Source organism: Rana temporaria, chromosome 5 (genome assembly GCF_905171775.1).
Source record: "Rana temporaria chromosome 5, aRanTem1.1, whole genome shotgun sequence".
Classification (NCBI taxonomy): Eukaryota; Metazoa; Chordata; class Amphibia; order Anura; family Ranidae; genus Rana; species Rana temporaria.
The window spans coordinates 104,470,040-104,485,272 of record NC_053493.1 but is presented as its reverse complement, the minus strand read 5'-3'; the positions used below and the strand labels follow the sequence as shown (position 1 = coordinate 104,485,272).

The following is a 15,233-nucleotide window of genomic DNA, read 5'->3' as shown; positions in this document are numbered from 1 at the left end:
ACCAGTGTTTCCCAACTCCAGTCCTCAAGGCACACCGACAGGTCATGTTTTCAGGATTTCCCTCAGATGAAACGGCTGTGGTAATTACGAAGGCAGTGAAACTGATCAAATCACCTGTGCAAAATAATGGAAAGCCTGAAAACATGACCTGTTGGTGTGCCTTGAGGACTGGAGTTGGGAAACACTGTTCTAGACCATTAAAAACGGTTGTGTGTACGCGGCATAAGTATATTCAACTAAACCTTTTTCCTAAACAATAGTCTAACAACATTCAACCAGAAGAGAAAATGCCTATGAACATGAAATTTTGCCCTGTTCGCATAGCAGAAACAGCTTAAACAAATTGTAGGTAGAAATCCTAAAACTAATGAGCGAACACTGATTATTTTGCACAGAATAAATGTTCATGCAGTCTTGCTAGATGAATGGCTGTGCATTTTTTTTCTTTTATAAATAGGCCCCTTAAATTAAGCATCCTGTAGCTTCTCTCTGCCTAGGTCCAGTCTGACATCCACTCTGTAGCAAGGAAACCAGCATACTATTGAAGGCAGGGTTGCCAACTTTCAGTAAATTTACGAACAGTTTGTAAAATCTGTACTTTTTGCATCTGTCCTTGAACGTCAATTAAGGACATGTAGGCTGCATGTCCGTAACGGACATTCATGGACAGATGCAACAATTATGGATTTTACAAACTGTTCGTAAATTTACTGAAAGTTGGCAACCCTGAATGAAGATGCAAGTTTACACTTCATGTTCCTAGAACAGGGCCCCTGATGACATCATTAAAAGCTATCTTCACCTTTAGCAACATGATACACCTGTAAATAACAAGTAACATTTTGCTAAGCACAGCAACGTCATTCATTCACAGAGATCTGTGAATGAATAAACTAGAAGTCCTGTCTTCCACCACGGCAGACAGAGCTATAGTTCTAAATGTGTGGACACTCAATAGCCCATTCAAACTTCCTGCAGCCCAGTAACAGAAATTCAGAGCTGTAGGAAGTGTCTGCGGGAGCCAGACATTGCACAACTGATCACAGGAGCAGACTCCTGTGTAAATAAATTGTAACAGCACATCATTTGTGAATTTAACTTTTATTGCAATGCAGAGATAAGTGTATTAGGTTTATTTAATTAGCATTCAGAGTTTCAAACAATGAAGAGTAAATTATGGTTAGAGAGTCAACTAATGTATACGTTATACATTTTTTTTCATTCAACCAGCAGGTTGAACAAAACAAAAATGTGCCGATTCCCACATCCACACATTTGAGGTAGATGGAGGAATCACTCACTCTGTCCTATTGTGTTCCCGGCAGCACTGGTCATTCATAAAAACCCTGACGGTGGTTGTACGGCAGGTAATTGATAGATTGACATCTATACAACCTGGGTACCCATACATAAATTTGTCCGGTCCCTGCTGAACTGGGAAAATTTCAATCCATGTATGGCCGGCTTCAGTATGTGTAAATTAACAGAATTTCACATAGTCTAATTCCTCCCTTGTTGTAAGTCTTGGTTAAATGCACTCCAAACATAGCTGGCACCGTTAATGCTTTTGAGAAACAACTGTCAGTTACCTGCTTTGCCTAGTTCTGGAAGACTATCTCTGAAAGTGGGATCGATTTGATAAATTACATCTGTGAAGGCTGTTAAACACCCATCCCAGTTTACCCAATATCTTATGCTCCGCAGTCAAAAGTACATGCACTGTAAATATCAATAAATTGCATTAGATTTTTTATTTTATATTTTTGTTATTTAAAGCGGAGCTCCACCCTAAAGTGGAACTTCCACTCATCGGATTCCTCCCCTCAATGCCAGTGCCACAATTGGTACCTTTCAGGTGTCCTTTCCCACTTTCGGGAGTCCGGCCGCGGTCATGACGCGGCAGTGACATCACCGCGGGGCTCTCTCCTCCTCCCCTGGCCTGCCGGGCTAATAGGAGAGAGGAGCGGGGCCTCGCTCATGCGCAGTAGGGTTCCTAGCGTTCCCTTACCCGCAAATGCGGCAGCAGTGTAGCCTTTCGGCTTCACGCCAGGAACCCTACTGCCAACATCGCTGGACTCCAGGACAGACAAGTGTCCATTTATTAAAAGCCAGCAGCTGCAGTATGTGTTTTTTTTTTCCCCGGACCTCCTCTTTAAGTTAGGGTTTATTTCTTTTGTTGACTAAAGTTAAATCTGTTAAACGGTGACTCATCAACAATACATACATTAAAGAGCCAAAAATTGGTAGACACCAAACCGTTACATGAATCTATGTAACCAAAATATTTGGTCACTCCTCTAATTGATTGAGTTAAAATGTTTCCAGTTAAGGGTACTGTTAAAGCTATACTTTAGCATTTACTAAAACTGGAGCACCCACAATTGGGTGAAGCTGTGCATAGTAGGCAATCAGATTAGAACATAAGCTTGTTCAATTAAACTTTGACAATAAAACCTGTAAGCCATTTGGTTTGTCTGCAAAACTGCACCATATTTTGCATGCTCCAGTTTTAGTAACCTCCCCCCGTGTGCTTTCAGACTTGTGGTAACCATTTGCGAAGGCCTTCTTCTGTTCCAGTATGACTGTGCCCCTGTGACCAGAACAAAGCCCTGACTTCAACCCTACCAAACTTTTTTAAGGTTCATTAGAATGCAGGTTATGAGCCAGATCTCCTCATCCAGCATAGGTACCTGAGCTTACAAATAATCTTTTGCTGAATGAATGCAAGTTTTCATAGATGCGCTCAGACATGTTAAGGGAAGTGGACTAAAAGAAAACGAAAAGCTTCCACTTAATTAATGAGGTATGTACAGGTCCCATTTCCATCACAAATCTAAAAATTATGGATTTTAGTCTTCATTTTTATTCTTCATTTTAGGATAGTAAGTATAACCACAAAGCCTATTCCTTTCTGCCCTTGTGGCTGACTGCACATCATAAACTGATAGTTTATAATACAGATACAGCCTAATATAAGAGCCCTTTCTCCCAAACTGCATGTAGATGTTGAGGCTAGTGGGCAAGTGCAGTATATGGAAACCATGGCTTCTATGGAATAAGGACCAAGAAAATGCAGCAACCAGACCTGGTTTGGTGAGGTGGATTAAAAGAAATGAAAAAGTACCCAACGTAATTAAAAAAAGATACTTGCTGGTCTCGCTTCCTCTTTTTATCATTATAGACTGAGCCACACAAATTCTGGATGTGCTGTTTGCTTTAGGAAAGGAATTATTTGCATTCCTCCCCCCATCCAGGCCACCAAAAGAGGGGTACAGACAGTACTCTCATCTTGTGCCTTACTGGGCTAGCAGGGTGACCCAGGAGCTACACAGTGCTCCTTTTATGGTTTGGGGTAGTGATGATGTCCCTGTCTCAAATGTGTACAAGATTTTGTACGTTACAGGGGAAGGATGCCTCTACTGTGCACTGAATACATAGTCCTCAGCATCACTGCTCACCTGCCACTGCTCACCTTCTAATTGGTGGTTAGCTTAAAGTGGTTGTAAAGCCTCCACTATAACATTAGCTCTTTGTAAGCTGAACGCTGCCTGTGAAAGTTCACTCACTGTTTCAGTTGCCATAGAAATCGTCCTGTAATGTTCAGTGACATTAGCCACGTTTGCGCATTCCATATATGCTGTATCTGTATCCTCTGCATGCCGGGTCATTATCTTCCACTGAGAATGGCACAGAGGGAAGCCTAACAATGCTCCGATGCTGGCACTGCAATGCTGTGCTCTCATCCCTTCCTTCCTGGTTCTCCTCCTTGTGATAGAGGCTTTGTTTAGACGCTATTGCGCATGTGCGAGATTGGGACAGGGGAAGCAAAGTAAGGGTGGAAATGATGTCCACAAAGGATTCAGCAAACAGGAGTAACAATGGCGTAGCCAATACCCGGAAGAGACAAAATGCTTAAAAAAATAACAATACATTTCAAACCTCATTTTTGGGATATTTTAATGTGTGTGGCTTTGCAATACTTTCCAGGATGTATATATTTAAAAAGAAAAAGAAAAATTAATTGGGTTTACTTCCTCTTTAAGTAATCCAGTTTAGGGAATCATAGGAGAGATCAGGGACATGGGCTCTGTGCTGATAGCAGCTACCTAACATGGAGAGAGAAGGGGAATGGGACCCCGGGGATTCCAGGTAGTGCACTGAGAATGGCACAAGGTACAAACATCTTAGCTTGTGGCAGTGTGGATCCTGGTGACTAGCATGGCTAAGAATGCTGAGTGACCTCTTTGGCTTGGAACAGTCAGGTATATCCCAGTTGGTCATCCACGCCTTCCCTCTGTGTTCTCTACTCTCATCATACCCTCTATTGTCTGTGCCATCTCACCAAATACTGTGCCTGCACTTTGCCTGCTACCCAAATCATACCCTGAAATGTGCCAGCATGTCACACACGATCCTTGCACTGTGTCTTCTATCACATATCCTGCCAAATGACTGTACACTATACGTCTAACTTTATCATAACCCGTACTGTGCCAGCTTACCATACAGTGTACCTGTATTGGGTCCTCTACCCGCATAATACCCTGTGCTGTGTCAGTACTGTGCCCGTCACCTTCTCTAGACCATGTACTGTGCCAACTTACCTTAAATGATACCTTTACTGTGCCCTCTACCCTCATCAGACTCTATCCTCAGCTTCTCATACACTGTGGATGGATGTTGTGTAGAAGGGAGCCAGCTGTCCAGGAGGGACTTAACGGCATAGGGATGATTTGTAAGAGTAGGTGGTGGTATAGGAATGATGTATAGGAGAGAGGCATGGTACAGGATTGCTGTGTAGGAGATAAGCTGTAGTATAGGGATCATATGTAGAAGGGGGCGCAGGGGTACGGGGGAGACATTTGGATGGGGGGGCCTGTCAATTAAGTCTTACAGAGCTGTGAGTCCTAATGGAAGCCAAGCCATCCATCAACACCAAATGGAATAAACCCCCTATTTTTCTTAGATTTGTGATTAAAGTAAGACCTGCATATATCTTCTGTTTTAAGACAGGTTCTGTTGTGTTTAATTTGGTCTTACTGTTGCATATTAGGGGGCTTCAGGAGAGAGGAATGCCTCTGTCCCTGCAATGTAGGCTCACAAGCAGTTGTTTTATGAAAATTACAGCTAAAATCTAGTTGCCATGGGCTGTATTTTACCTGCATATCTTTCCTCCTAAATAAGCCCCTGTATGACTCTAATATAAATATTTACAATATATACACTGAAAGTGCTCATAAAGGTAAAGATTACACATGTCATGCTAGGGACAAAGTATGCAGTCTGTTAACAATTGTGACATTATGATCTCTACAGATAATATACTATGCAAAAACTGAAAGGGCAAGGTTAAACTATCAGAGAGGAAAATCTAATAAAAATAAAGAAAAGAGGAAAAACAAGATGCCATCTCACTGTTATCACAGACATAAATCATGACAGTTATGATGCATGCTATTCAAGATAAGCCGTATTTGCAAAGACAGATGGTTAAATTCTTTCCCATTAATTGCAAAAGCTTTCAGTTGTACATTTGCACAGTTCTGTGAAAATATCTGGCTTGTTGCCACAAAACTTGCTTTATGACTTAGTAATTCCTTGTTGTCACCTGACAATAGAGATTGTGTTATAAAAACCTTGTACCAAAACGTGAAGTATTTGTAAAGCTACAGATGTGACTTGAACTACCGATAATGATTGCTCGCAGTTGCAGCAAATATCAATATTGTATGAAAATCTATAAAAGAAATTCCTACTGTGTGCTTATACATTCTGAACATCTATCTATCTATCTATCTATCTATCTATCTATCTATCTATCTATCTATCTATCTATCTATCTATCTATCTATCTATCTATCTATCTATCTATCTATCTATCATTATTGTTTTCCTTCCACTATATTGCAATGTTAATAATATAGTACATATTGTTATAACAATATAATATAATAATATACTGTAATATAGAATGTGTAATAGTGTGTGTGATGACCCTTTGAAAGCTGAAGGCATAAACACGTATGTTTCAGGTTGTTTGACCTTACATGTTCATAATTATAAAGGGAAAAAGGGGATGCTGCCATATACCCCTGGGGGTAGTTTAGGTCAAGGGGAACAGTAGCAATTAGAAAAGTGGCAAATATCTAAATACTTATACATTTCAGGTGGATTGGAAAAGTTTACTTAGTTTATCTAGCACATGGTCACTTTTGTGTGTTAAAACATACCTGGGATGTACTGCTCTTTGATCCTCACTGGCCACTGCAAGTATTTAACTGGCTGGATGGGTTTCCCGTTGCATGTAGTTGTCCCTCCTGGCAGTATGTTCATTCTGTAGTTAGGAGGAGAAGCAGGTATTCCACAAGCAGAAGCAAGAAGGGGCATATCAACAAACGCATCACTGGAAGGGTAACTATAATACCTCTTCTGTTACATTATGCAGTGGTGGAATTACCGCCATAGCGGCCCATGTGGATCCCTAAGAATGGGGAGCAGTGGATTCCTCAGCGGTTAAACTCATTGACCCAGCCATATTAAGATCTTTGTCGACACACTGTGACAGCTCCCATAATTTCCACTGACTTCAACTACTCAATTCCCCTGCAGCTCTGACAGATGACATTATCTAATGCAGAGCATGGCAGATACACTATATTGTCAAAAGTACTGGGATGCCTGCCTTTACAGGTACATGAATTTTAATGGCATCCCAGTCTTAGTCCATAGGGTTCAATATTGAGTTGACCCACCCTTTATAACAGCTTCAACTCTTAGGCCCCGTACACACGACCGAGTTTCTCGGCAGAATTCAGCCAGAAACTCGATCGGAGCAGAATTCTGCCGAGAAACCCGGCGTGTGTACACTTTAGGCCGAGGAAGCCGACCAGGTTCCTCGTCGAGCCAAATAGAGAACATGTTCTCTATTTCCTCGTTGTTCAATGAGGAAAGTTGGCTCGCAGAGAACCTCTGCGGCTTCACACAGAACTCGACGAGCAAAACGATGAGTTTTGCCGTCGAGTTCCTCGGACGTGTGTACGGGGCCTTATAGGAAGGCTATCCACAAGGTTTAGAAGTGTGTCTATGGGAATGTTTGACCATTCTTTCAGAAGCGCATTTGTGAGGTCAGGCACTGATGTTGGATGAGAAGGCCTGGCTCGCAGTCTCTGATCTAATTCATCCCAAAGGTGCTTAAAATTTTTCATAGATACACTCCTAAACCTTGTGGACAGCCTTCCCAGAATAGTTGAAGCTGTTATAGCTGCAAAGGGTGGGCCAACTCAACATTAAACCCAACGGACTAAGACTGGGATGCTATTAAAGTTCATGGGGCAGATCCACGTACCTGCGCGCAATAATACGACGCACCGTAAGTTACGGCGGCGTAGTGTATCTTTGGCGGCGTAATGGCGCGCCATTCAAATCTCTGTGACGGGGGCGTGTTTTATGTAAATACGTTGTGACCCAACGTAAACGATGTTTTTTTTTTAACTGCGCATGCCCCGTCCGTGGGGGTGTCCCAGTGCGCATGCTCGAAATTAACCCGGAACAAGCCAATGCTTCCGACGATGACGTCATTCTACACAAATCCCTATTCGCAAATGACTTACGCAAACAATGTAAAAATTTCAAATTTCTACACGGGAACGACGGCCATACTTAACATTGAGTACGCCTCATAACAGTAGCTTTAACTATACGCCGGAAAAAGCCGAACGCAAACGACGTAATACAATGCGCCGGCCGGACGTAGGTTCGTGGATCGCCATAACTAGCTAATTTGCATACTCAACGCGGAATTCGACGTAAACGCCACCTAGCGGCCGCCGAAAAATTGCAGCTAAGATCCGATGGCGTACTAAGACGTACAACTGTCGTATCTAGCCGAGATGCCGTCGTATCTTGTTTTGAAGATACAAAACAAAGATACGACGCGCAAAATTTGAAATTACGCAGTGTATCAAGAGATACGCCGGTGTAATACTTTTGTGGATCTACCCCCATGTGCGTGTAAAGGTAGGCATCCCAATTCTTTTGCCAATATATACAAATATATCAGGAAAATAATCTGAATCACAGAGTTGGAAAAAGGATTACCCCCTTGTGCCAATATTTTGTTGAACCACCTTTTGCTTTAATTACAGCCTTTAGTCTACTAACTTTGAACATCTAGACTTTGCAATATTTCCCACTCTTCTTTGCAGAACTGCTCAAGTTCAGTTAAATTTGATGGTGACCGTTTGTGGACTGAAGTCTTCAAGTCATCAAAATTACCACGGCTGATCACAGTTGAAAGTCAAATGGCTTTGTGGGCCATTGAGAAGGTGATTATCTACACCTCATTGAATTTACAAGTCATTTTTTACGAGGGGGGTGATAGTTTTTCCAACTCAATAATACTGGTTTTTATTTTTTTTCCTGACATGTTGGTGTTATATCTTTCACTTGATAGTAAATACAGCTGGATAAAACAACAACTGTTTGTCTGTCTTCATGTTAGGCTGCATATCAACAAAATATGATTATTTTAAAGGGGGTGGTTCTTTTCTATACCCACTGTAAGTCCCCCAATTCAAGCTCCTGTGTCACCTGTCAATATCACCCCAGTTCTCTCTGAACCCTATTCTCAAGAGAGTCCCTTTTTGTACTGCCCATGGGCCCTTGTAGAGAGAATCCTGCTTTCCATTCCACCATTGCCAGGTAGATCATGCAACTCATTTGCAGGGCATACATGCTTAGGGGCAGAGTTCCTCCTTTTCCTATCAAAGCTTATTCCACAAGGTCTTTTGTTGTCTCTCAGGCTTTTCAGCGTCAAGCATCTTGTTACCAGATTTGTAAGGTCACCCAGCTGGATGTTCAGGCATTGGTTGATGCACGCTTCAGCTGCAAGTTGCTTCAAGCTGTCGTCTGAGTGTTTTATTAGGGTCCCTTTGACCCTTGTTTTTGTGGTCCTGTTGGCAGTTCTGTTTGCTATGTTGTTGTCCATCCCTCAGTTTATTATTTGAGTATATCCCATGGTTTAAGACTACACGTTTTTTTGTCCTGTACTGTACAATTCTGATGACAGGAATTTTGACTTGTAGTGTTTTATCTTGGAGTACAGTACAAGGCACATGCATTTCCCCTCTGTGACTTGATCACTTCTTATTGCTTGATAAAAGACTTGAGTCTCACTAAGTGGGCAGGGTTATATGGTGTACTCTGGAGTGGGCCCTGCCATTTTTTGCCAGTGTCCAATCACCTGAAGGTAGCTGCCTATAACCCATGGTGGAATACAATTCCTGTGTCCTGTACTGTACTGTGCTGTGTAAGGTAAAGATTTATAGGTAGGTAAAAAGTCCTATTTACCAATGCAATAGGTGGATGTGTTCTTAGGAATAAAATGCCCTCCGCCCACATACACATACTTAAAGCAACCCAGTTGCTAATTTTCTAGCTTATCATAATGGCTTTAAGACCACCTTGTTAAAAAAGGAACCTTTCTGGAAAGCCTAAAACTTATGTGTCCATTGCCTAGTTCCCTTATATACACTGTGTGTCCTCCTGCTACAAAAATGTTGTAGGAGTCAGCGGAGTAACCACAGTGTGCAGAAAGTGACAAGGTATTGGACAAGCCCTGAAGTGCTTGGTACCATCAGTGTCCAGTGATCTTCAAAACAGTGATGTTTTAGGCTACTGCCTGCCAGAAGGGTATCATTTTATTTTACAGGTTAGTCTTTGTGTCATTATGGTAAGTAGTAACAGAGCACTTTAAAGGATAAGTGTACTTTTAATCAAAGTTAACCTTTTCTCTAGCCCCTCCCCAGCTGAGCAAGAGCCACCCTTCTTTTCCACAGATCTGTACCTTACTATTACCTCTTCGGGCCTATGTCACCTGTCTTGGTAGTTTGGATTTTGTTTTTACAATTGCATTTTTTTAATTTGAGGGTCTAATTAAAAATTTTGCTATGGGGCCCTATGGCTTCTAACTATGCCCCTTCAGGTGGGCTTTACCATACAAAGTAACTCTGTGCTGACAGCATCAAGGTCTACTGGAATCAGAGGGTCAGTTTTCTATATTGCAGTGAATGTTAAATACTAAATTGTATGCAAAAAAAGGTGAGCACTGTACTGGTGGTGAGGCACAGCTGAAAATGGGCTTTACCCTAATTAAACTGAAGGCTGAAAAACTGTTGTTCTGACTCTTGTCTACTCTGAGCTAAAATTTGTAGTGTTGTATTCATTAGACAGGAGACTGTTGCACTACTGTTAGGACTCGTGTGCAAAGACATTTTAGATGCTTTCACTATACATTTGGCATGCCTTTACCATAACATATGTGAGGAATAGAGGTAAAGAACAAAATCTTAAACTGACCTGAATTGATCTCAAAAGCCCATGTACAGTACACTAGGAATCTGTGGACTTTGTACAGCTTCACAGGAGATGTTGGTGCTATATGAATCAATAACAATTATTACACAAATGATTATATACAAAATGTATTTTCCAGGTCAAGGCAGCGACTATTGCAACAGAGAGAAACGGAAGCCTGGAAAACTGCAGCATGAATATTAATGCTTCCATTTATGACGATATCCAGCAGGAAATGAAAAGAGCTAAAGTATCCCAAGCTCTATTTGCAAAGGTTGCAGCTTCCAAAAGCCAGGTACATAATATTCATTTAAAGAAAAATATTATTCTTCCTTCTGTACAGGTTTAGAGCTTAAACGTTGAATGTATTTAGTGCATTGTACACAGGGTGGTTTCTAGGTTTTATAGCAGTAAAATATGAATAGTAACTATTCTTGCCTCACCATAAAAGTAAAATGAATTTGTTGAACATTAGACAAGTCAGTAAAAATATGTAACATTTATATCGGATAGGTCATAGATGTGACAGCTTGTTAACTTTAATTTTTTTTCTACAAAATGTGATATAAAATAAAACATTTTTGAAGATGTCCACTGATTTTTTTTTATTACATTTTTTTAGAGGAGGTTTGGGTAAAAGAGATGGGTAAATATTATTTGCCTTGATGACTGTTAAAATAAATCTGTCATGCAAGAAATAGAGAGACTGCCATTGCTGACCATCTTCTAAGAAGGCTTCAGTACTTGTACCCAGAACAAGTTTGTCAATCGGGAAAGTCAAAAGTCCTTAAATGCACACTTGGTTTGGTCAGTGACCCAAAATATTGACAGCCAAACAACTAGTATTTTAGATCATATTAACCATAGCAGTCTCTATGTTTCCCTCATGGCAAGAACATGTAATGAAAATAGCTTTTGACTGGCTTTGCCATGGTTTTTGAGTGATGGTTTTTCCATCACCATATTGATTGGTTGCTCGATTTGACTGCTTGCTGATGGAAAGCAAAGAATAACAGACCTGTTTTTTTAGGGGATTAAAAAAAAGCAAAATAAGCATACAGGGTGGTATTATTTACTCAAACGCTCACCTAAACCTCCTTTACTTGAGCCTGTTGGTAGACCATATGTTTATTGTAAATCAAGCATTCTTTTTTGTAGATTATAATTTTAGTCAGAGAATACACTTGTACCTTTATAGTGTTTATTGCAATGTACTTTCACTATTCATAAGCTTTAGATATGCCTGTGAATCTTTTACTGTATGATAAAATCCTTGCAGGCTGTAGTTTGTTTCCTATGAACTGAAGTAATATAATTTGGAGCGACTTAGAGTTTTATATACGGTAGCTGAAATTTTTAACATTGTTGATTTGTATCCTTTTTTGGAGAGTGCTGTCATTTTCTTTTAGTTTGCATATGTTTTTGTGTTGACTTTTTGGAATAAAGATTTCAGTTTTGTAAACATTTTATATTCTCTATTTCAAGTACAATCTGCAAATAGCTCTAAAACATTGTGTATACAGTGCTGAGGTTGTGCATAGTGCAAACATGTATTTTAAGAAAATATGATAGAGGTTATGAAAAGACTTGTGAAGTATGAAAAAAGTTGCCTCTGTTTATCTAAATATTTCGTTTAGGATTTCTACACAACAGATTCTTAGAAATCAATTCCCTGGGTGTACTGTATACGTGTAGACTTGGAGTGCCACGCAAAGCTGGAGGATAACAGAAAGTGGGAGCAGACACCAGGCACTAGATCAGAAGTGTGGACCTTTGTGGGGTAAGACACTGCTCAAAACCAACCCAGTGCTTCAGATGTGCATATGGCTGTGTGTGGCCTCAGCCAGCGCTGCTCCCACCACTCCCCCTGACATGTGTCACCCCTCCTACCTGGGCTTGGTCACAGAGGATTGTGACCAAGCCCCAGCAGACAGGGTAAATCATGTTTGGGGGAATGACCAGAGCAGCGCTGGCTGAGGCCATGCACATCCATATCCACATCTGAAGCACTGGGTCGATTTTGAGCAGTGTCCTTTCCTACATATGCCCTGGCTGTATAGTTCAATTGGTACATCACATATCCTGCAGTGAGCTTATCATATTCAACAGAGCACTGACATTATGCAGTTGACCCTATGGGTGAGATTATGTAGACCCATGTCTACATTTACACACAGATCACATGAGAATCTACTCAATAAACCTCTAATTGAGTCATACTTCCAAGGCAACCAACTTCTACCATTAAAAACTTATAGCAATATAACATTATGTGTTTCTATGCATCAGTGTGCATCTCTCTCTCTACATTGCATATATGCATGCATTAGTGGCATGTTTTACATACCCGAGGACTGCTCTGCTCTCCGCCTCCTTTCCGCCCCCTCTCAGTCCGCTCTCCGCCTGCTATCCGCCCGCTCTCGGGTGAAAAAAAAAGTATCGGGTGAAGCATCGGGAGCATTTTCGTGAGTACAAATACTCGCGCAAATGCTCAGTATCGGGACAACCCTAGCCATAACAATAGGGCGGGAAATACCATTGCTATGGCAACCTGTTAACAACAATGTGCGCTGCTCAGTGTCATTACTGTACATGCGCAAGATCTGGAGACGCCTGCTTAGTAGCCAGCTGCACAAATTCACAGAAGTGTTTGGGCACCGGCTTCAGTTGCATACAGATGCAATGGCCGTCTGCAGAATTTCTTCACCAGATATTTATCTACAGTTTTGGCGAGTTATAAATGCATTTACATATAAGACAATACCCAACTAATATGAAGTGCTGCATAAGAGTTATGACTAAGTTTTTATTTACATTTGCCTAGGAGACTCATCTGTAGCTCATCTTTAAACAAATGTATGCAGCGCTCAGCTTAAGCAATGGCAAAAGTTCTGAGGTCTTCATCTAAAATATGAAAATATTGGCTCTATTCCCCTAGGCCTCCAGAGCTTTTTACAGTCACATACATAACCAGAGGTTAACTTCAGTGGGAACCACCTGTCAATATGATCTGGAGATCCAAAAGTATAGGATATAGCCAGGATAAATATTTTTTATGCAAATCTCAACTTTTCCTGTCAAATCTAGGCTGATCCGTCTCCAGTGCCTGATTGGTCTACTAACCTTTTCACATCCATAATAATTTTCTTTTTTTTTTTTGCTTTTTGCAAACATGTTTAAATGCACACTTGCTTAAGCTGAAGATTAGTTAAACCAGTATTAAACCCAAAAACAAACATTTATTACCAATTTTTACCAATACTTAGATGTGATAGCTGTATTCGTTTTTTTGTTTAGGCTTTTTCCCTTTATTTTCACCTGATTATCTAGCCAGTAAGTCTGTTGTTCTACAACTGAACAAGCTGTTCTGCACATTTAGTAGTTAGAGAGTTGAGACAAACCATTTACCACTGTCAGGGGGGCTTACAACGATCAGCTTTTATTTATTTATGTAAAACTTTGGTCATGTGTAAGCGGCTTAACTCTTTGGGGGTGTTTAATAAATGTAGCAACAGAGAAACACTATTGTAGTTGTGTTTTTTGTTCCATGTTACAAAACCACACTGATTAACCACTTAAGGACCGCCTCCTGCAGATATACGTTGGCAAAATGTCACGGCTGGGCACAAGCACGTACCTGTATGTCCTCTTTAATTGCCCAGCCATGGGTTGCCAGACCGCGACCCGGTCCGAAGCTTCGTGACCGCGGTTGCTGCTTTAGCTGATTCCGTGTTAGTAAAAGACGATTCACGCCTTTTTGTCTGTTACAGCGTGATGAATGTGCTTACTCCATTATGAACGGTAGTTTTACCCGAACAAGCACTCCCATCTCATAACTTGCTTCTGAGCATGCGCGGGTATTTTACGTCGTTTTAGTCCACACACGATCATTTTTTACAACCCGAAAAATGATATTGTTTAAAAGGTTGTTTAAAAATGCAGCATGTTCGATTTTTTTTTTTGTCGTTTTTCAGAACCTGAAAAATGATGTGTAGCCCACACACGATCATTTTAAATGACGTTTTTGAAAAACAATGTTTTCTTCATGCCGAAAAATTATCGTTTGTATGCGGCATTAGCCTTTACCACAGTTTGAAATCCACAGTTTATCAATTTGAACTCAAGTTTGTGACAGGTTTACTGTAAAACATATAAAAAAAAGAGAATATAAAGTAAACATGAGTGTTACTTAGGGCTTGTGTCAACAGGATTTTGTTAGCTTCAGGCAGGTATTGCATTCCCACACAAATCTATAGACATGCAAAACCTGTTTGAAGAAGGTCAAAGGAGGAGGTCAACTAGAGATCCACTGCAGGAGATCGACTGCAGGTCAAATGGACCTATCGGTGAACTCCACATGATCTTAGAAGCATGTCAAACTGATGTAAAACTTATCCCAAAGAGATTAATATTAACCACATCCCGCCCGGTCTATAGCAAAATGACAGCTGGGCGGTGGTTCTATAGCAAAATGACAGCTGGGCGGTGGTTTAATTGTTTGTGACTTGGCGTCATATGATGTCCTTCACAACATGCTGCTTGTGCGTGCCCCTGAGACGCCCTATGACGTAGGCTCTTTACCATGTGATCAGCTGTGTCCAATCACAGCTGATTATAGTGCAAATAGGAAGTGTCGGATATCAGCATTCCTCTATTTACATTGACGGTGTGTGAGTAGAGGAGAGCCGATAAGTGGCTCTCCTGACAGGGGGAGGGTCTGGGCTGATAATCAGTGCATTGATTATCAGTGCAGCGCCATGAGCAATGCCTGCCAGTGCCCACCAGTGGTGCCAATCAGTGCCCATCAGTACTGCCTTTCAATGCAACCTATCAGTGCTGAATCATAAACAAGATTTAATACTTACATCCAGCACTCACAG

General features: G+C 41.0%; 1 protein-coding gene across 9 annotated transcripts in view; it reads left to right on the top strand.

Annotated features, from left to right (window-relative positions):
- SATB1 (SATB homeobox 1) overlaps positions 1–15,233 on the top strand; it is a 137,817-nt gene that overhangs the window by 85,112 nt on the left and 37,472 nt on the right. For 5 of the 9 annotated variants that reach the window (XM_040352966.1, XM_040352965.1, XM_040352969.1 and 2 more), the window contains 2 exons: positions 8,205–8,324; positions 10,493–10,648. In XM_040352966.1, the coding sequence (XP_040208900.1) occupies positions 8,205–8,324; positions 10,493–10,648 (276 nt within the window). The remainder of the gene's footprint in view (positions 1–8,204; positions 8,325–10,492; positions 10,649–15,233) is intronic. The other 4 variants (XM_040352967.1, XM_040352972.1, XM_040352971.1 and 1 more) reach the window with 1 other exon arrangement.